Here is a 22427-nt window from a genome sequence, read left to right on the forward strand (position 1 = left end):
TGCGGATTCAACTCCCACTAATGTCATTTTTGTCCTGTAGTGGATTTGGTCTTATCTGCAATAAATCATATTACAAAACATAGCTGCCACCAATAACAAACAAGGAATTGTGAGTGGTGAAATGGTAGAGGACTTTAAGAAATTAGAGGTTTGTGGTTCAGACCTTGCGAACAACTTTCCTCCATCTAGGAACAGTACAAGGTGCCACGTGGCAAAAGGTTATTTGTCTAGCATTGACACGTGTCCCACTTTAATTGGACCATACCGCATTGCCACGTCACTATAGTGATCATCTCAAAATGCAATGTCATCGTGAGGTTACCACATGTTAATTTTGATTGCCATATCACCATTAAATGCCATCTGTCACTATAGGATTAGAAGTAGATGTTGACTAGGATGCTGATGTCATCATCAACCCTTTCTTGGGCAACTTCAAACTATCATAACTTCCACATACAATCTCCATTTTTGACAAAACGAACGTCGTTGGAAAGCTCTCGACAAGATTTTTAATTTGAAATCCATTATTGACCACTTTGGACATGGTCAAATTTCACCTTTTTAGTCAACCTGTTTGACCAAGCATATCTTGAGGAAATAGATTCCTTTTGATGCGCTTCAAATTGTGTTAGGAATGTTTCGCTGTGCTCTATACATTGATGCCAATTGTGGGAGATTTTGAGTGGGCTGAAGTTCTGAGGTCTTCAAGATCCACCTTGATCTATTTCGTTCTTGGAACAAGAGGAAAGAACATCAATAGCACCCCTATAAATATCTGTTAACTTCTTGCTTACCTTGAGTTGATCCAAGGAAAGGTGAAAATAGGGAGCCTTCGCTTTAAAGTAGGAGAGACTCTGTCTCACACGCTGTGGTTGGTAAACCTTTTTTGTGACTGAATTTGCGTAAACTACTAGGAGCAAAATATCCACCCAACAGTTTTTGGCAACTCTATTGGGGACATGAACTGCATAGACACTAACAATTGAAATTGAAGATGATTTTATTCTTGCTGGGAAGATGTTGTCCTACATTTTGTCACCACAAAATGTTGGTAACAGCATGAAACTTTTTCAAGCTAGTTTTGCATCTCTAAGTTGAATTTGATATTCAATTGCATAATGTTGATCAATCAATCAACTCGAATTCGTATATCAAATCGTTTTGTTGAAGGCTTTCATCAAGTCTTTTTTGTTTTGCGTTCTGTCGATCCTTTGCTTGATTTTTGAGACCTTCATCATCCTTTTCTTTGCTTTAGAGTTTGCGTTTGTTGGCTTTTAGTCCTTTGGTCTTGCTCAAGTCATGGCTTTCGATTCCCCTTTGATTTGGTCTAACCTAGAGCGTAATCAAAGTTGTCAGTCAAGAGTTAGGGTCATTTTAGTGCCTCAAAAGTGGACCTTTTTGGTGTCATTACACCGAAAATGTGAACTTTCACTCGAAATGTGTCATTGCATAAAAAACATGAGCTTTAACTTAAATATGCGATCCTCCCTACATGGTCCGATTTTAACCAAGTGCATATTTTAAAATGTGTCATGCCTCCCAAAAGGTGTGATTTGCCTTATGGGGAGTTTTTAAAATATGCATTCCATCCTAAAAGGTTTGATTTACATCTTGTGCATATTTTAAAACATGTCATGCATCCTCAAAAGTCCGATTTTGGAAGAACACATATTATGGGCCTCCAAGAACTCGATTTTTGAGATTGTGAGAGATTTACTTGACAGTTTTGCATGAGATCTTCTCCAATAGGGTCTTTTTTGTTTGGCAATGAATTTTCTAATATAAAAAATGATTTCATCTTGCCAAAAGACATTTTTCTAAGCTCTATCCTAGGGCACGTTTTTGGAAAAATATTCAAAAAATACCATTTTTGGCTTACGTTTTTGCCCAAAGAGGAATCGATTTGGCATTTTAAGTGTTTGCCATTGCATTGTGATACACATTTTCAACTTTAGAAGCCAAAACATTTTTGTTTTATGCCTTTTTGAATCACGTTTTTGCTAAAAACGTCCAAAAAATTGGGGTTTTTATCCACTTTTTTGCGTTTTGAAGTCACTTTTTTGCATTTGGGGAAGGTGTTTTTGCATTCAAAAGTCAAAAGTGACTCAAAAACATGCATTTTGTGGCCACGTTTTTGCAAAAACGGCCCAGATTTTTGCATAAAGAAGTCATGTTTTTGTTCAAAAAACTCAAAAAATGACATTTCCAGCCCATACCTTTGATCAAGAGGGATTTTTTTTGAATTTTAAATGCATGATATTGTCTATGGAGACCATGCATTTGGCACTTTCATGTCAAATTCGACCCTTCATTGCTTAATATTTGTTAAATGTAAGTACGGAAAAAGTCAAAAGTTGTTTGAAAATTTGGATTCAAGGAAGAATTGGTGTTCAACGTCTATTAATTGCTATTTTGGTTCTTTGATCTCCAAGTGGACATTTTCAAACTTGCTCATCAATTCATGCTTATCTTGCTATTTCTTTGCATATTTTAGCTTGAAATTGCACACTTGTCCATATATATGCCATGAAAAGTGCATTTTGCCTTTAAAAATGATGAACACTCTCATTTTCACACTTTTGAAATTTTCCCAAAATCCAAATTCGAATTTGTGTGTTGAAGTGTTTTGCATCTTGACATGTTTGAGTCACTTTCCAAAGTTACCTTTTTTTTTGAATTTTTGTGTTGTGTGTTTGCTTTTCGGTTATCTCCACCCCTAAGAAGTTGCAAGTTCTTTCCGGAGAACTTCTTGTTGTTTCACTTCATGTGAAAGCATCATCACGTTTTACTTCCATCTTCCATGTCACAACACTTCACATCTCAACTGACAAATGAATTACATGTTTTCCATCTCATTCACCATCCGCACATGTATATAATCCCATTTTCGATTTCCATTTTCACTCATCTCACTTTCTATATTCACTCGCACGACACGATTACACAAAAAGCCTCAAGTATAATTGCATCTCAAAATCTCGATTTTGACTTAAAGTCACTTTTCGAAAAGTCAAAATGATGTTATTTTCATCTTCCATGTACTTTGACTTCACCTTTTCACTAAAGATGACTATAAAGTTCATTGTCCCTCTTCCATTTTCCATTTCCATCTCTCTATATGTATTCACGCCTTCATGAGAAATACACTTTTTCGCATCTTTCCATGCTTTGCACCTCATTTGTCATTCACGCTTGCATGTAAAAGCTCATCTTCCATCCGCCTTTGCATCACATCTCACTTTTCATCCCTTGTTGCATGTTGCACTTACATGTAATCATTTTTCATGCAATAATGTCTTGAAGACCCTAAGTCACGTTTGAAAATCAGCAATCATCATTTGCACGCATTCCCATGTGTTCTACTTTCATGTTCCAAGGCATTTCCATTTTTCCAAGCACCTTGCTTAAAAAAAAAAAGTTAATCGTGCTGATGGAAAGTTGTTCAAAATTTACATTCGGACACCATCGAGAAGATTTTCAAAGTGTCAAAGACTCCAATTTGTGCTGATCTACACAGGAGAATTTACGACAACTTGAGCGAGAAAAGTTGGATCACATCAAGTTTTTAAATGACAATGAACAATTCATCAAAGTTAGAGATTATCAAAAGACACAACACCGCGGTTATCAAGGTGAATGCAGTGGTACAAAGTACTGGAACTTTCGATCCTGTGATCATTGGGGATTGCATCATCAAGTACAAGGTCCTTTAGAACAATCCTTAGGATTGTTTCCTTCTCTTCCGTCTTCTTTCTTCTTCTTTCAAATTTGTAGATGGAGAGGATGCATGGCATGAAAAAATGTAATTACATGTAATGCGAGTTGCATGTGACCTTATAATTTCTCTTCTAGTTAGACTAGGTCAAAGTTGGTTGAGTTACTCCCACTTTTTCTTCCACCTTTTTCTCAACTCCTGTGCCTATATAAAGGAGTGCCCCCCTCATTGTAAAAATCATCTTCATCTTTATGCAAGAGAGTTCTGGAAAAATTGTGCCAACAAAACTTTGTTTGTGTAGCACTATTTTGAGAGAAAGTGAATACAAAGGAGCATTTGAGCTTAACTTTGATTAAGTGAGATTGTTACTTGTGTGAGTTATAAGTTTTGTCTATAATTCATTTAAGGTATCTTTGATTAATGTTATCTTATGTTTTGTGTAATTGTATCTTGTGAATTGAATATAAAAAGAGTTAAGAAGCAATTGGAGCCAGAGCTTTGACTAGGAGCAATTGTGGAATTGTATAATTAGAAGCTTTGTTTGTAGCTTATACTTCTCTCTTAATTCACAAAATAGTTAAGTTATTCTTACTTTTAGGAGTCTTTGTGCCCTAATTGTAAAGCTTTTTTCATATAGAAGTACGATTGAACTTCGAGCCAAACCAGTACATTTTTAGCTAGCCTTTGAGTTAGTGAAGGTCTATTGGTATCGCTGTTTCCAGCTCTTGATAGAAGTGTAGTTAGAGATTCACCCTGCCCATTACTCGCTTCATGAGTAAGTGGATTCTTTCTTGAAAGATAAGAAGAAGGAATATTGGTGACAACCCTTACAAAATCTCTCAACTTCTTGCTTACCTTGAGTTGATCCAAGGAACGGTGAGAAGGGAGAGCCTTCCTTTTAAAGTAGGAGAGACTGTCTCACATGTTGTGGCTGGTCATCCTATTTTGCGACTGGATTTTACCCAATACTGTCAGTTGCAAAATATCCACCCAACAGAAGATAAGAATCAATGCAAGTGGTTTTGAAGAAAGTCATCATTCTTCGAAGACAGATCCTGCAATGAGAGGTTAGCAAATGAATTACTTGCCCTCACAAAGAAAATAGCTCAAGGCATGTTCTTTGTCCGTCATGAAGATGTATAAAGAATACCTCTTCCAATTGTTCCTCGTAGTTCTTTTGTTGGGAATCAACGAAAGTTAGTTTCACCATCAAAGAAGCTTGTAATTGAGGAACCATTAGCAAAGACAACAATAAAGCATCTTGTATCCGAAGCTAGTGATCTTGCGTGCAAACTCTAATCAAGCTGAAAATGATGTATTTATATCTCAAAGTCATGAGCTTGAGTACACTATGCATAAATGTTCTATCCCGAAGCTTGAAAAGAAATTTCTCATAAACAATAAAGACTTTCCTTAAACAAAAGTTCGTGGGCAGTATGTTGAGGCTGGCATTCTAGTCATGTCATTATAGAAATTGCATGAGTGATGTTTTCTTGAACATCCTAAGGTGCTGGCGATTGATGAACTAGTCAAGCAAGTTCAGTTGGCCAAAAGGGTCCAGAATTCATTCGATCAAGGGGATGTCCAACCTGATATCTAACTTGGTTGGAAGCCAATGGAAAGCTAGACATTCCATATGTACCTAAACATGAAAATTCTATTGAAGAAGTTGCAAAAGAATCATGTTAAGTTCTGACGGAGCAGTTTCAATTCATGGATCTATCTTGGAGCGGCAATACACATGATTCATCTCAAAAAGGTGATTTTTTTCATCAAGGGGTGTTACATCAAACATTGACATCATTGCTCTAGTTGTTTGTGTTGCATCTATATGAAGCTGCCCGTGAACATGAAAGGTATTGCAAGTTGCTGAAAAAGGGTAGTTATTTTGTTGAGCCAATAAATGGTTTCATTTGAAAACTTGCATTGTCGGCTAGATTTAATTAGATAGGTTTTTGTTTGTTTTTAATAAATGTGCTTGCACCAGTTTGTTTTATTTTTAACTAGTTTTACTTTGCGTCAGTTGCGTTAGAGTTTTTGTTTTTCTTGGTCACCTGACTCTATAGCCCAATGGAATAGATAAAGACACTTAGAGAACTGGATTATATGTCACTCATCGTTTACAAGGACAAATGAGTTACATTCCCCAGACAGAGCCAACAATTCTCCTTCCTTTTGTCATCACAAAATGAAGGCAACACTACAAAACTTTTGCAATTGAGTTTCATATTTTTCTAAGGTAACTCACTATTTGATTGGCAAAGATTGATCAATCAATCATTCCCAATTCATATATTGAGTCTTTTTACTAAGGGTTCTCATCAAGTCCTTTTTGTTTTTTCAGTTTGTTACCCTATACATTATTTTTGAGACCTTCAAAGTCCTGTTTGCATTTTTAAGTGTTTGTTTGGATAGTTTTTATCTTTTTGTTTCTTTCAATCTCTTGCTTTTGATCATACCTTTGATTCAAGATATGTCAGGGCTTGAACGAAGTTGTTAGTCAAAAGATATTAAGGTTTAACTGCTCAAAAAGTAGGGTTTGCAACTTCCATTGCATATTTTAATATATTGAACCTATATTTTAATGTTGCCTTGCGCTTTTTGAAAAATATGACTTAAAATCACTTTATATTATGTTTTTAAGGCACTTTTGACTTTTAATTTATCACTCAAATGATTCAAGTCATTATAGTGTAGTTTGTGTTATGTTTTGATGTTGAGTTGCTTTTTAATTTATCACTAAAGTGATTTAATCACTTTATAGTCTATTTTGATGTTGAGGTTTACTTTAATGATTTAACTAAAAACATTTAAGTGAAACCTCCCTTTTTGAACATGTTTACACATAGTATGTAAATATGTAATAGAGTGATGCAAGTCCATTACATGTTATTTTTATTATTGAAATACAGGTAATTGCCCTTCCAAACCACGTTTCTGGCTTGCAAACCACTAGTTTCTCACCAAAACAACTACTTGGGTGGTTTCACTTGCATTTTAAAACATTTAAACAAGTCTCCAAACCATGATTTTGGTCTATACATGCAAAATGTAAAAATGTAATGGCTTTCCTAAAAAAACTATTTGCCAAAGAGATGAATTACATGTGTTTTCAAAAACATGCAAATGGTTCTCTAAACCTCAATTGCCAAGTTTCATGCATTTTAAAACATGTAATGAGACTTGTAAACCATGTTTTTTCCTTAGAGAGGTTATTTTAAATGTGTTTGAGTTTCCAAAGCTTGATTTGCCTAAGTATTTCTTGGTTGTGCAAATGCAAGTTATTTTAAACATGTAATGACTCCTCCAAACCCCTATTGTGCTCTAGGCATCCAAATGCATGCATTTGCATTACATGCAACGCCTTCTTCAAACCACGATTTGCCAAAGGGATGAAATTTTGAGCAAAATGCATGCATATGCATTACATGTAAATGCATTTGCAAACCACGTTTTGCCTTAGAGAGATTATTTTAAACGTGTAATGACTTCTCTAAACCACGATTTATGCTTGAACATTGGAACTTAGGCATTTACATTATATAATTTTAAATATGTGTTTGTGTTGAACATTGGGACTTACTGGACATTCCCAATTGAGTTGGTTTGTCTCCCGATCGTCGTTCATGATATGGCTTCAACTTGGACCAATTCATTGCATTCGAACCCTGCTTGGCCAATATCTACAACTTTATTGCCCCATTTTCTGCAACTTCTTGGACTTTATAGGGAACTAGGCATCCAACTTTAAATTTCCCCTAATTTATTTCGTACTACTCATTGTATTTCAATACTAGTTGACTTGGGGTAAGTCTCATTTTCCCCAGGTGCTTATTGTGCCACAATTGTTGTCATTGTTGGGTTGCCTTTGTCGCCCACTGTGCTATCATCTCATCAAGTTTGTTTAGAGTGTAAAACCTCTCCCTTAATCTCTTTATGTTGGCAAGTCTGTTATCAATTGCTATTCGCAGGCTTAGTACAAGAAACTTAGCAGGTACAATAGCCTCTTGTTCGTACATTAATTGGAAGGTTGTCTGACCAATTGTTGCCTTGTAAATCATGCAATAGGCTGACAACATTGAAGGCAATTTCTCTACTCAGACCTCCTACACGACTTGTAAATGACAAACACAAAAATCTTATTTGTGGCTCCGGCTTGTCCATTGACTCTGGGATAGTAGGGGCTAGATGGTAAATGAAAAATCTTAAATGCACTAGTTAAAAATCTAATAACGTGATTCACAAAATGTTGTCTTTGATCACTCGTCATTTGAATACTCTAGAGATATTGTACTGCATGATGATTTGTTCATAGATAAATTTCGTTGCACTCAATGTTGAATTGTCAAGTATAGCCCAAGCTTCTACATGCTTAGATAAATATTTTGTTGTCACCATAACATACTTGCATCTTCCCACACGGCTGGCCTTCAGCAGTCTAATAAAGTCCAAATAGCGGTCTAATAAAGTCCAAACCCCATAATTGAAACAATTCTTGGGCGTGAGGGGTTCAAAGGCATGGAGTCCCTCTTCAATGGTTTGTCGGCCCTCTAGCATGTCTCACAACATATGATCCATTCTCAAGCATTATTGTACAAAGTGGGCCACCACAAGCTTGTCAACAAAACCTTTTGTATAATTGTGCCTGGTCCTATGTGTCCACCAGTTGGACCTTCATGTGCTTCTTGCAGAACATTGGGAACTTCATGACACATCTCTGTAGCACTTGGTTAGGTCCCATTTTGTATAGTTGTGCATCAATCAATTGAAATGTTCTACTCCTGAGGATGAGCTTCCTTCTTTCTCTTGGTCACATGTCCCTTGGGAACTGTGACATCAAGAGATACTCTCTGATGCTTGTGTATCACATGGATAGTACTGAAATGTGAAACAAGTGGGCATTAGGAAAATCATCATTAACCCCTTCTCGTAGTTCCCTAGATTTGATCCATGACAACTAGTCCACAATTATGTGGCTCTTCCCTTGTTTGTACAATGATTGTCTAAGTGAGTTCTTGCAATTGGAGTAACCACACGTTGACCCTTCCTTGGATGATAGGTTTATTTACTAGGTACATTAGCTCCTGGTGGTCCATGTTGAATATAAATGGGGTCACCAATATGTAGTACTTGAGCTCCTACATTGCATATACCATCTCAAGAGCCTCCCTCTCCATTGTGCTATAATTATTTTCTACCTTCAACAACAATCTACTAGCAAAGTAATTGGGATGGTCTAACCCATGGCCATCCACATGGGCCAATGTAGCACCTATAGAAAAATTTGAAACATCCATTTGGACGTGGAATTCCTTATCCCAATTAGGATATGCTAGGATCGACAAACCAACAGCCTTGTCTTCAACTCCTGGAAGACTTCACCCTACACTGGCCCCCAAGTGAACGACACACCCTTCCGCGTCAATTTATCCAATGGGCACAAGATTTGAGCAAAATTCTTGATAAATCTTGTGTAGTATCCAATGTGGCCAAGAAATGAGTTCGCTCTAGTGACATTTGTTGTAATGTCCCCATTTTTTGGCATGTTCCTACAGTTAGCCAAGTTAGTTCACCATCACGACCCTCATGAGCTGATAGTGGGATTTGAGGGTCTCAGTTGCGTGGTTATAGGCTTTCCAGTAGTCTATGGTGTGTTTTGGCTCTTTTTGAGGGGTTTACTATTTATAGTAAGTCAATCTGTTGGTTCCAATGAGCTCAGTTGAGCCAAAGGAGTTGGGTGATGTTCTTGGTTTTTATTCCAGACTTTCAATTTGAGCTCCAAGAATCTTGGAGGGAGCGTCTATTTATAGTAAGTCACCCCGTCAGGTTCATTCATCATCTTTCATCATCAGGATCAGTTTGGTGTTATCAGATTTCAATTTTGATGTTTTTTCAACTGTTTTCGCAAGACAGGTGAATTATTATTATTATTCATCCACATATAATGAGGTTGCTATTTTTGTTGGTGTTGTTTGTTGGTCACCTCAGTATCATAGCTCATTGGAACTAGGACGAAATTTTTTAAATCATGGGAACAAAAAATAGTGGCCTTACATGTCATAATTTTAAGTTATGGTGGAAATTTTCATTTTTGGAGCCAAAAGTAATTAATAAATTAGTTTATAATGGCACTTTATTATATTTTAATTTTGTGTGTGGGAAGCTTCTTAAGTGAAGTTCATTTGGGAAACTTTGTGCCATTTGGAGATTATAAATATGAGCCCATTTGATGAGTAAAGCTTCCAATTATTTGATAATCTTATTTTGCTTTGTCGTCTTTGTCACAGTTATGAAGTTCTAATTTTTTTGTGCTCTTGCTGAAGTATAAGGGTTTGGGATCTACAACTGAAGTATTGTTAATTCAATTCTGAAAATTATTCCGAGATTTCTTAGCAAATTGTGCTGAGGTATACAATTTGTCATTTCTCCTACTGTATTAATTGTTGCTAAGGAGAAGTTTAATTTTCCTTGCTGCTGAAGGTTGGTCTCACATTTGTGAAGGGATTTGTTGGAATTGTTATATCAAATTGTTTGCTGCTTAATTTGGAGTTGGTGGAGTTCCATTTATATCTGTCGTTGGGCATATTATTTTATATATGCACTTTAGGAGCAGCATATCTGTAGTTGCACTTATTTGTTGGAGAAATTTTTTTGGTGTTGTTAGTCTTCATTTCAAAGGGTTTTCAAGGCATGTCTACATATAAATTTATGGACTGTAACTTCTAATTTTTCTGGGTATTGTTGATTTAGATAATAGGGGACATTTTATCAATTGGGTTGTTTATATTTTGTGAAAATATTCAGTATCTAAATTGATATTAAAATCTGAAATTTTCAGCTATATATTCCTTATGTAATTTCCAAATATTTGAGTTCAAATTATTATTGCAATATTTTATGTTTTGTTGCTATATTGTTGTATCAAAAATTGCAAAATATCAAAAACAGAGAAATCAATTCTTCATAACAAATTGCTTGAGAGCCAACATGGCTCATTATAGTGGTATCAGAGCTTGCTTGCAAAGTGTTTGAAGAAATGTCAAACAACTAAATTATAAAAGAATTTGGTGTTTGTTGAAGTTATAACTGGTTGGGGTTATTATAGTGGAATTAGAGCTTGTTTGCAAAGTGTTTGATGAAATGTCAAACAACTAAATTATAAAAGGATTTGGTGTTTGTTGAAGTTATAATCGGTTGGGGTTATTACATTTGTGGGGGATCCATCTCCACATTCACCCTCAACCTGTCAAGGTTTGTTTTCAATCCAATCTTGCAGATGATGTGTTCCAACAACTTTCTCTACGACACCATGAATCTACATTTTTTCAGATTTAGTGCCAATCTTGCTCTCCAACACCTCTCCATGCACTTTTGATGGGCTACTAGGTGTGTCTCCTGTCCACTATAGATGGACCAATCATCCAGGAACACTTTGAAGTTTCCCACCAACATCTTGTTAAAGATGTGCAGGATTATCCTCTGAAAAGTTGTTAGTGAGTTTCAAAAACTGAAGGACATCCGGTTGTATGCATAAATACTGTCCACCACAAATTTTGTCTTTTATTTATCCTTTTCCACGATGGAGATTTGGTTATACCCCAAAAACCCACAAATGAATACATTTCATGTCAAGCTACCTCTTTGAGAACAATGTCTATAAATGGTATGGAGAAGGGGTCTTTGATTGTGATGACGTTCAAGCACCTAAAGTCCACACAAATGTGGATCTGATTTGCCTCCTTCAGTTATATGACGATGGAGGATACCCATTCGCTCATTTGGACCGTGGAAATGATGCCCGCCTCCAACATTCGTTGCATCTTTTCTTTGACCTACATAGCATAATTCTTATATATCCACTATGGTCTCTTCCACACCGGCACAACTCCAAGCACCAATTGAATTTGGTGTACACATAATTCTGGGGATACTCTCTTCAAGTCATTGTACATTCATGCGATTACATCCTTGTACTCCATGAAGATTATAAATGTTGTCGCCTTCAACACAGGATTCCAATCCTCCCCTACCTATATGTTTATGGGGTTTGCATTGTCTCTGAGGTTTGTGATCTGCAGTGAGGACTCTTCATTCTACATTGGTCTTTCCTTGTCAAACTTGTTTCTTAGGAGTCTCATTCACTCGAGCCTCCCCTTCCTTCCCTTCCCTTTACTCCAACAGAAACAAGTCCTTCTTTGACTCCTCTTCTAGTTATAGCACGGTGCACTAGAATAGTTCACAGCCTTCCATTTTGCTAATAGAAAAGTCCATTCATGGAATCAGTGTCATCTTTTGAGCATCCCTCAAATTGCAATATGCCTTCTTCATTCAACTCCATTTGATGCTTTCCTTGATCTACCTCACTCATTCTACCTTCAAACTTTGACTCTAAGGAAGATGCGAGTTCCTCACTCATCATTTGGTTTCTAAGATCAATGATATATTTCCTTTGTTCTCCATTGACAAAGTGTTCCTCTTGCAAATATTTGTTCACCCTTTCCATGACAAGCCACCCTCTCCCCAAGATGACATCATATCCTTTCTTCTTCAGTGGGATTACAAAAAAGTCCAAGGTGAAGGGTTGGGCACCAATTGTTACCCATTGTGCCATCAACATCACGATCGACTTGATGTCGTGCTAATTGACACCCACAAGGTTAAATGTCAATGGCTATAGTGTCAGATTCCTGAGTTTCTTCAATGTTCCTTCTGGCAACTTATTTACGCCTGATTCTCCATCTACAATTGTGTTTGTGAGGATGGTCCCTAGGATGCCCATGTCCACGACTACAAGGTGTAGGCCATTGTTTACCATGAATAACATTGGATCAAGCAAAGGGCTGACAAGAACATCTATGCACTCTATCGTATGGGTTGGTACTAGTAGGATGCTCAACAAGGCCATTCTTAACATCCTTGTTAAAGATGTGTAGGATTATCCTTTGAAAATTTGTTGGTGCGTTTCAAAGACCAAAGGGCATCCAGTTGTATGCATAAACACCATCCACCACAAATGTTGTCTTTGTTTATCCTCTTCCGCAATGGAGATTTGGTTAAACCTCGAAAACCTATCCACGAATGAATACATTTCATTTTAGGCTACCTCCTTGAGATTGATATCTACAAATGGTATGGGGAAGGGGTCTTTGATTTTGATGTCGATCAAGCACCTAAAGTCCTTAGAAATGTGGATCTGATTTGCCTCCTTTAGTAATATGACGATGGAGGATGCCCATTTGCTCATCTGGACCCTGAATGTATCTCTTCTTTGACCTTCGTAGCATAATTCTTATTCCTCCAGTATGGCCTCTTTTGTAGCAGCACAACTCCAGGAACCAATGGAATCTGGTGTATACACAACTTTGGAGATTCTTTCTTCAAGTCCTTGTATGTCCATTTGATTGCATCCTTGTACTACATGGAGTTATAAATGTTGCCACCTTCAGCATTGGATTGTCTTCCCCTACCAATATGTTTTTGGGGTTTGCATTGTCTCTAAGGTTTTTGATCTGCAGTGAGGACTCTAACTACATTGGTCTTTCCTTGTCAAAATTTTTGCTTCGATATCGCATTCACTCATGCTCCCCTTCCTTGTGTTCCTTGTACTCTGACAGAAACAAGTCCTTTGACTCCTTTTCTACTTGCAACATGTTGCAGTGGAATAGCTCACAGTCTTCCATTTGCTAATAGAAAAGACCATTCATGCAATCAGTGTCGTCTTTTGGGCATCCCTTAAATTCCAAAACACCTTAATTTGGCTCCATCTAACGCTTTCCTTGATCTATCCCACTCATTCTACCTTCAAACTTCGACTTTGAGGAAGATGCGAGTTCCTCACTCACCATTTGGATTCTAAGGTCGATGACATATTTTCATCCTTCAGTCTCCATGAACATAGTGTTCCTTTACCAAATATGGTTCACCCTTGTCATGACAAGCCACCCTCTCCCTAAGATGACATCATATCCTTTCTTCTTTAGGGGGATTACAACAAAGTCCAAGGCAAAGGGTTGGGTGCCAATTGTTACCCGTTATGCCAACATCGTCCCAATCGGGTTGATGTTGTGCTAATCGACATCCACAAGGTTAAATGTCAATGGCTATGGTGTCAGCTTCCTAAGTTTCTTCAATATTTCTTTTGGCAACACATTTACCCCTATTCCTCCATCTACAATTGAGTCTATGGGATGGTCCCAAGGATGCCTATTTCCATGATTGCAAGGTGTCAGCCACTATTTACCGCGGATAACATTAGATTCACCAAGGGGCTGACGGGAACATCTATGCACTTTGTCATAGGGGTTGGTACTAGAATGATGCTCAACAAGGTCATTCTTAATTTTTGCATGCTCTCAAGGAGGTCTTTGATATTTAATGGTACGTCCATCTATAGCATTTATCTCTAAATATTATGTTTGGCTTTAGTCCCAGATGAAGTTTTTGTCTGTTTCCCTTTGTTGGGCCATTATTTCCTTTTCAATGTCTAATTTAGCTTCTCATACTCTCTACTTCTCTATACAGGGGTAAGGGTACATCACATTCTTGGCTTGTGCCCAAGTGATTGCCAATACTCCTTCATTCATGCCTATCTTCTCAATGTTTCGTAAATTAACTCCAGGTTTCAGACTATTGGCATCCTCTTGGTCATTCGGACCAAATCATCTACACAAATGTTGTGGTGTTTCCTCCTTGGTGTAGTCATACACAAAGTGTCCTCATTGATTATTGACGCAACATTGAACATCAATTCTCATTTTGCATCACACGAGAACTGGCTTCGATAATTATTATTATTGTTATTGTGACTTCTCCCTTTGCGCTGATTGTTCTGGTATCCTCCAGATGATGCATTGGTGTTTGTTTGCTAGGAGGTGCTTGCTGCTATGGACGTAGACCTCTACTCCTGCATGAAAAGCACTTGTTGACTCCTTTTTTTCATATTATGTGGGGATTCCTTGGTGGAATGTCACACAAGTTGGCAAATGTCACATAATGCTTTCTTTGGGCACGTGCCCTTTGCATGACCCTCCTTGCAATATGCGCACTATAACTCCCTCTCATCATTCTTACTAGTGCTCCCCATCATTGCCTTGAACTCCATCATTCTATGCATATCTTTCTAAAGGGCTTGTACTTTCTTGTTGTACTCCTCACTGTTGTTTTTTTCTGAGGAGTCATCATCATTCGATGACTTGTTCTTCTTTTCGTTCGAGGTTTTGTTTTCACGTCGAGGTCCATGGCTAGGTTGTACACAATTGTGTAAGATGTGGGAGGAACAATTTTCATCTTCTTCTTGAGGGAGGGTTTAATCCTTCTATGGACCACCTTTTCTTCAGGTCCTTTGTTGGCTGGTTGTCCATCTTCTCTATCAGTTCTTTTAGTCACCAACTATAAGCTCTAACAGTCTCATTCTTTCCTTGCTTTGTACTGTAGATATCTGCCACAATTTCATTATTGTCTTGAAGCAAGCAAATTTCCCTGCTAAATTATTTTTTCAAGATATCCCATGTGCTTTTGTTTTATCAATGTAGGACTACCAATCTATGGCTACTCCATGCAAATTTGTTTGAAGTTGTCGAACCTATTTGTTATGGTCAACCACCCTAATGGCCAACCAAATTGCTTCACACGTTCAAGAATGTTGTACATTATCCTTCTTACTGTCCCTTGTGCATTTAGGTAACTTTTGTTTCTGTGACATTATTATGGTTTTTTTTTTTGCCAATGATTTTTGAGCTCCCAAACTAGATGTATTAGAACTAGACAGGTTGTTTTGTCCACTGTGCCCCTATGTCCCTCAGACACTCTTGGCTGCCCTAGTATCCTCTACTTCCCTGTCCTTGGTTTCCGCTTCTTCCCTTCGAGCTTCTCTTGCCTCCGTACATGGTGCAAGTGTTAGGTTCCTTAGCTGATTTTTGGTTTCTTTGGTTAGTTCGTCACCATTTACATCCCTGTAGTATCCTTTTGTACCGTACAAGTAGCCTTCGCCTTCAACTGGTTCACTTACTGCAACACCCCCTTGGTTCTTCTTGGGAAGCCCTCCTCCCGGTCATCCCTTGACATGTCTTCTTAGCTCTTGCCTATGCTCTTCTAGTTCTAATCAAGGCCCTTTGGATGGCCTTAAAGTCATCTATCTTCTCCTTGGGGTTTTGTCTTTGTTTCAAAGATTTGACATCAATTATTTTTCTCAGACGGGTTCAGGATGGTTGTCTTTTTCTATTCTTGTCACACTCCTCTGCCTCCCTTTGTCTATTTTCCTTATACCTCTAGAGGACTTGTTGCATATGTGCTCCTTGTTGATCTCCTCCCGCAAGTTTTGTAGGGCTAGGATAGTTTGTGTCAAGAGGCATGGAAGACGACTCATCAACTTGTCAACTATGGGGCTCACTCTGAGGGAATGACATGTTGCACTCTTAGGAACTTCTTCCTATGCCTCTTCTCTTCAGACGTGGATCTCGATTGACACTTGCAATACGGATATGAAGTCTGATGTCAATTCCCTCTATCCTTCAAATAACTCTTCATTGGTACTACCCTTGCTTATTGGTTGACCAATTATTCTCCCTTCGCCTTATACTATTATGTATCACTCCCAGATCCATATAAGCAGAAACGCCAAATGTTTTCCCTATAGGGACTCAGTTAATTCATGTGAGATTAACTAGCGATGTAATTGAACACAAGATACAATGTTTAAGAGAACTCACAAGCTTCTTTATTGATTCATCAAATGCTTACAATGTCCACACCAAGTATACAACAATTACCACAAAACCAATAACTACTCTCATATTATATGATATGATGATCCTCTCAGGTGTAAATACATAACATATAAAGGGTCAACGAGTTGCAACACCAAGCAGCATGACCATCCCAACTACTAACCCCTTCAACTAACTAACAAGTATTAACCATTCATAATTACCTGACAACATTAACCTCTTTCTTTTCAATTGGAGTAACACACTTCAGTTCCCTTCCTAGATTATTAATAATTCAATTGAACTTCCCCCAAGGAAATATTTTTTGATTACAAGTAACTAATGCAAAAAATAAATTTCATATACAAGGCATATTAAATAGCTTCTTCTCTTTTCCATTTCTTTCCCAATTTCTTGATGCCCAATGCATCAGACTTTGTTAATAAGAAGATTTTTTTCAAAATCCAATTGCATGCAAATAAGGATGTAAACAATCACAACCAACAATTATTCAATTACAAGTTTCTACAAAACACAATGCATAATGGCCATCAATATGGATCTGAAGCTATAAGGGAAAGCAAAGCTCATTTGGCACTCAAATATGATAGCACAAAGTGACATCTTTATTTAATCATCATTGGGGAATAACTAAGACCTACATAATTAGGTAGAGAAATAACCATGTACCTGTATGTGTACTTGCACATGAAATTTACACACCATGCATGCCTACTCCACAATTATAATAGCTGAATCATCATGAAAACATCCAATTAGCTCCACTATCCCATATATTATGTAAATCACATAATCACAAAACATATACAAATGCCCATTGAGTAAAGCATCATGATAGACCAAATATACGAGTAATGCATGCATCTCAAGGAGTATGACAATAATGTAATACAACAACTATTGAGATGTAGAGAGTAACCATCTCCAAACATGTAGGTGGTCCAAGTATAGAACAAATAGTGCAACCAAAACAAGTATTGCATCCAAAGATACATAGTCAAAAAATAATCTCAATTGCTGACATCACAAGGCAACAAATAGGTGGGCATTATTATACATGTATTGGTTTTGGACTTTTGATTGTAAGCTTCTTAGAATCAAGTATGTCAATTAAAGATGCTATTTGTTTGGCCAAAAATCACATGTATCATGCTTGTACTTAGTGTGGATTTTTACTATCACTTTGTGTAAGAAATGGTCAAGAATGCAAATATCTTGTTAGAGAGGGTTGACACTTAAGATAATGTTGTAAATTAACCTACAAAGCTAATTATTATGGATCAATTCTCTTAATGTTGGAAGCCCATGGGGTTTTATAGTTGTACTTAAACATATTTATTTTACCTTTGGATATATTTTCTTGTAGATATGAGCTTGTGGGGGTTACTATACCAAATATGCCTTCGCAATCTACATTTACTATTTGGGGGCCAATGGGTTGCACCAATTTGATGCCCAGGGAAAGTCATTGATACATACACTATTCTTGAAAGATTCTCTCCAAGATGTTCATGGATTTTTATGCATGTTACCATGATTTTGGTAAATCATTTATGGTTTTGTCCTCTCTTCTTGATTATATATTGAGGCTATGAGGTGGTGGTTTTAGATGAGATTGCTTTGTGGAGACTGTGTGTTGGATGCATCTCCCTTGAAAATCAATACACTTGCCCTCCTTCTCATATAATGTTTTTTCCATGGTTATGGGGAGACTTGTCTCCCCCCCTAAAAGTCACGTCTTGGAGACCTTTTCGCTTCTCTAGAGACCTCAAAAAAGGTTGGAGACTTTATGACAAAGTCTCTTGAAGTCTCCCAGTCTCCTAATCAAAAAAATGTAGTCTACTCGAAGTCTCTTGATAAAATATTAATGTAAAATATAATATTAAATAATTTTATTTTTTTTAGCCCTCATTTTAATGCAAAAATTAAGACTAATGAGATACAGTATTGTGATTATGCGAGTTTTGAAATATTTGACTCTATATTAATGTGACATTACTATTATTATTTACATTAGTCTTTTAGTTTTACAATATTAGTATTTTCAAATTTTTTATTTAGTATTAGACTCTTTAAACTATTGAAAAAAAATTGCCGTCTCCAAGTACCCTTGTCTCCTATTTTTGGAAAATTGTCGTACCGGTACTAGTACCAGTATTGGAGACCTCCAAGTTTCCTTTCTCCCAATGACCTTGGTTTTTTCTCTAAAGGATTTTTCCATGTTAACCTTATACTGAAATGGTTTGTTGATTAATTTCTCCCCATCAGGAGATTGTTGTGGGTTGCATCATGACACCTAGTGGGGTCTTGGACCCCATCAAGAGCACCATCAGGGTGAAGTTGGGTTTCCCTTTGTCCCCCACATGAACTTGAGGATTTTCTTTGTGAGCACTCCCTTCTTGGGGATGATTTTGCCCTTCACCAATTTATGATTAATATATTTCTCTTTGTGGGCAATGTAGTCCTTCTTGCTTCCTCTGTAGAAGGTTTGCAGAGACTTCTTGATGACCTTGCTTCTTTCTGTGACTCTCAACGACTTACAGTTAACCTGAGCAAGACCAAGGTTGTGTTCTTCAAAGTCTCAAGACTTCCCACTTGTACTTCTTTTTCCAAGGTGTTGAGGTGGAAATCACTTCCTCGTACACTTATCTAGGGATCAAGTTCTCTCGGCCTCATTTCACCATGAGGCCGAACTTGTAGTCAAGCATCAACAAAGGGCACAGTTCTTTGGTCCTTATTGAGAAATAGTGTTTCTGAAACCACTTCTAGGACACCATGTTTAAGATGACTCTTATGGTTGTATTAATCTGATAGTTCTCTATGGGTCTGTTATTTGGGGGGCCTCTTTACTGGAGTCAGATTGGGCTTCGATAAAGCGGGTTTAGACCCTGCTTCTTCAGCACATCATCAGATGTAGACAGGTCACTCATAGTATTATTTTGGCTAAGTTTAGCACCCACCCCTTTAGTTGACCTTGTTTGGTTTCTACACCAGCTTAGGGGCTTTGCAAATTCTTGGGAGGGGCACCACAAATATTCCTACCTTGCCTTTTTCTCTTTAAGGCTATTGCGTCTTTTGTTTCCTTGTATTGGGCTTGTGGCCAGTTCTCTCAGGCCTTGAGTCTTCTAGGTTCAATTGGGATTGAGATCGTGTCTTCCTACTTTTTGGTACTTTCTAGATGCCCCTCATCATCTCTGCCCTTCTAAGCAGGGGCTGAATATGCATGTCAAGACAAACATTTAGAGGCAGTATATCCAGACTACTTGGGTTAACCCCCATAGGGGGTTTCACCCTAGGATGGCTTTCTATGCTAAGCACTTTTTAGAGATAAAGAATGGGCTTATTGTCCCGCCCCCTTACATTTCTCGCCACTAGTCACACTCTCTCTAAATCTCCCTTGGGCCTTTCAAGGTTGGACCACACCGGCTATGCATCCAAGCTGACCATCACCTAGATAGGGAGGACAAAGTTTTCCAACTTTGCAACTTTGGGGAGGTGGAGTCTGAGACAATTTCATTTCCCGGTGGCCTATCTACTGTGAGATCATGGGAAGATTCTACAACCTGTTCAGGGAGATGCATTCTCTCTCGGCCTTCTTTAGGCTCATTGATCAGTGCTTCTAGGTTCTTTATATTCAGGAAGCCTTGAGGTTGCAGGACTACTCTCTAGCATCATTCTTCTTCAAGCCAGTACCCAAGTTAGCTTATCATCTCTTTCTTCTTGTTCTTTCTTTGGGACATGACATCAAGTAGCTTCTTGGGTCCCCCTCTGGCCTTTCCAAATCTGTGAGACCTCGCAGGGATTCGACTCAGCAGCAGTACTCTTCCACTTCCAAAGGTCTTCAGGGTAGGCTGGGGGTTTCATCTCACCCATCATCTTACCTTTTGGATCTTGATTTCTTCAAGGTTACCCCGAGGCGGTAGCCTGTGGTTTATTGTCTCTCGCTTTCAATTATTGTTTTCTCTTTTCAGGCACCATTGCGTCCAATGCTTTTTAATACATACATAATGGCATAGAACTCTTGATCATATACCAAACACTTACACTGTCCATCATTCAACTTTTCACCAAAGCATGCTGTTGGTTTCTTTTGTTGACTTATTAGTGTGGTGTTGCAATCACAATGTACTTGAAACATATTATTAAAATTTGTCAATGGCAACATAATTTTTTTTCTTTTACAATGCACTTTAGTATCTAAAAAATTATTGTGGCAACAAGTGATCATTAGGACTCCTTCTGAGTACTACTTAGTATTATGATTGGCTCATAGATATTGTTGTCGTCCTTGAGGAACTTCTAGCAGAAACTTGCTAATCAATAGGAAGCTTTCATTTTCAAATAATCTTTTTGGTGTTTGCTACTCCGCAGCTTAGGGTCTATCCTGAATCTTATCCTTGGAAATCGCAAATGCTAAGGTCATTCAATTCTTTTATACTCTTGTCATGCAAATATTTTCATCCTGTTACATTGAAATAACATTTGTATGTCTTTTAAAGCTCTTGTATTTTTGCTTTTGCTATTTTTTCAAATATGCTAGTCTTATAGACTTTATCATCTAAGCATTAATGATACTCTAAATTAAGAGAATATTATCAAATAATGCAAAAAATGCATTTGGGTTATTGCTATGGTGAGGATGTAACATCTGTGTTTTCTACATCAACCATTCATGGCATTAATTTTGGATTTGCATGGAAATAGAATATGAATTGAAAAATGAATATCCTTTGCACAGGACAAAGCCAATGTGTTATATTTTTCCATTCAAGTGAACGGAAACTTCATTGGTTATTTTGCAGGTTGAACCAGCTGTCGGTGCAGCAATGTTAGCATGGAATTGTTATCTCAATGAAAGGTTAGACAATAGTACACCAAAACTCAAATGATACAAAATTGTTCTTTAGAAGGTTGTAACGCTATTTTAGAACTTAAGAATTTGATATTCTATAAGTCGATGCCAAATCTATTGCTCTCAAAGGTATCAGTGATATTCTTTTTTTGATAATCCTATTCATTTCTGGATATTGTGAGAATGATATTCATGACATTCTAATTTTTACCTAAAGAATTGTGACAAATTTTAACTTGTTTACAGTTTTTTTAAAAACTTCTTGGTCTTTGAAGTTCTGTTTGTTTCACCATTTATAATTTAAGTTCGTAGTTCTATTTATGACCATTTTATTTCATACTATCTATATACAAGCAAAGCTGTATCGCACAGTAAAAAAATAAATTAAGCCATATAAATACTGTCTCAGTAAATGTCATGGAAGATTCACTCTGACTATAGAAGAGATGGATCAAATCTGTTTATTTACGAGAAAATATCACATGTAATGGATGTGAGCTCGATCTATCTTTCTTAAATATAAATCAATGCCACAAATATTCTACTAGATAAGCATGGCTTATTTCAGACGTTTTATATTTCAAGATGACTTCATTTTACAAGTAACAAGACCATCAATAATGAAAACAAATGAAGTTCTACACTTCTCATGTCGATGTTGATAAATTTGAAAATCCAAAGCTTAAACTTTTGTTAGCATCCTAATTGAATTTCAAGGGATTAAATCTGAAGGTTGTACTTACGTCATGTTTTATATGAGTGAAAAAGAAACAAGCCAATATAATGCAGAAATGATGCATCAAGAATAATTTCGAGCAATTTATTGTAATAAGCAATATATAATTTAACAAAAATAATTATGCATTTGAGTATAATTTTGTTTCTAAGCCTGTGTTAAGATTGATCCAAAAGCACCTTCTCATTTTCCAAGTACACGGAGGACAACCTTATTCAATTCCAGTACTCTAGAATCTTTATTTAGGGATTAGAAAACTACAAATATGAAGTCTTAATATGAGTTTTCATGTCTAAAAGTTGCGTGAACTAAATAATAGAACAAGTCTGAAAACAATGTATATCACTGATTAGGAAATATGTCTTCATCATTTTCAGCGAGTCTTTATATTTTATA

General features: G+C 37.0%; 1 protein-coding gene across 3 annotated transcripts in view; it reads left to right on the top strand.

Moving 5' to 3' along the window:
- The window catches only part of LOC149543483 (uncharacterized), a 160292-nt gene extending 138739 nt beyond the window's left edge, over positions 1-21553 (top strand). The window contains exon 8 of one of the 3 annotated variants that reach the window (XM_089798284.1): positions 21246-21553. In XM_089798284.1, coding sequence (XP_089654410.1) covers positions 21246-21332 — 87 coding nt within the window. In that variant the 3' untranslated portion in view covers positions 21333-21553. Of the gene's footprint in view, positions 1-10041; positions 10128-21245 lie in introns of those variants that run through there. The other 2 variants (XM_089798285.1, XM_089798286.1) reach the window with 2 other exon arrangements.
- Positions 21554-22427: the final 874 nt, after the last annotated feature.

Source organism: Cupressus sempervirens, chromosome 8, assembly GCF_028749045.1.
Source record: "Cupressus sempervirens isolate cs-2001-9-10 chromosome 8, ASM2874904v1, whole genome shotgun sequence".
NCBI classification, from domain to species: Eukaryota; Viridiplantae; Streptophyta; class Pinopsida; order Cupressales; family Cupressaceae; genus Cupressus; species Cupressus sempervirens.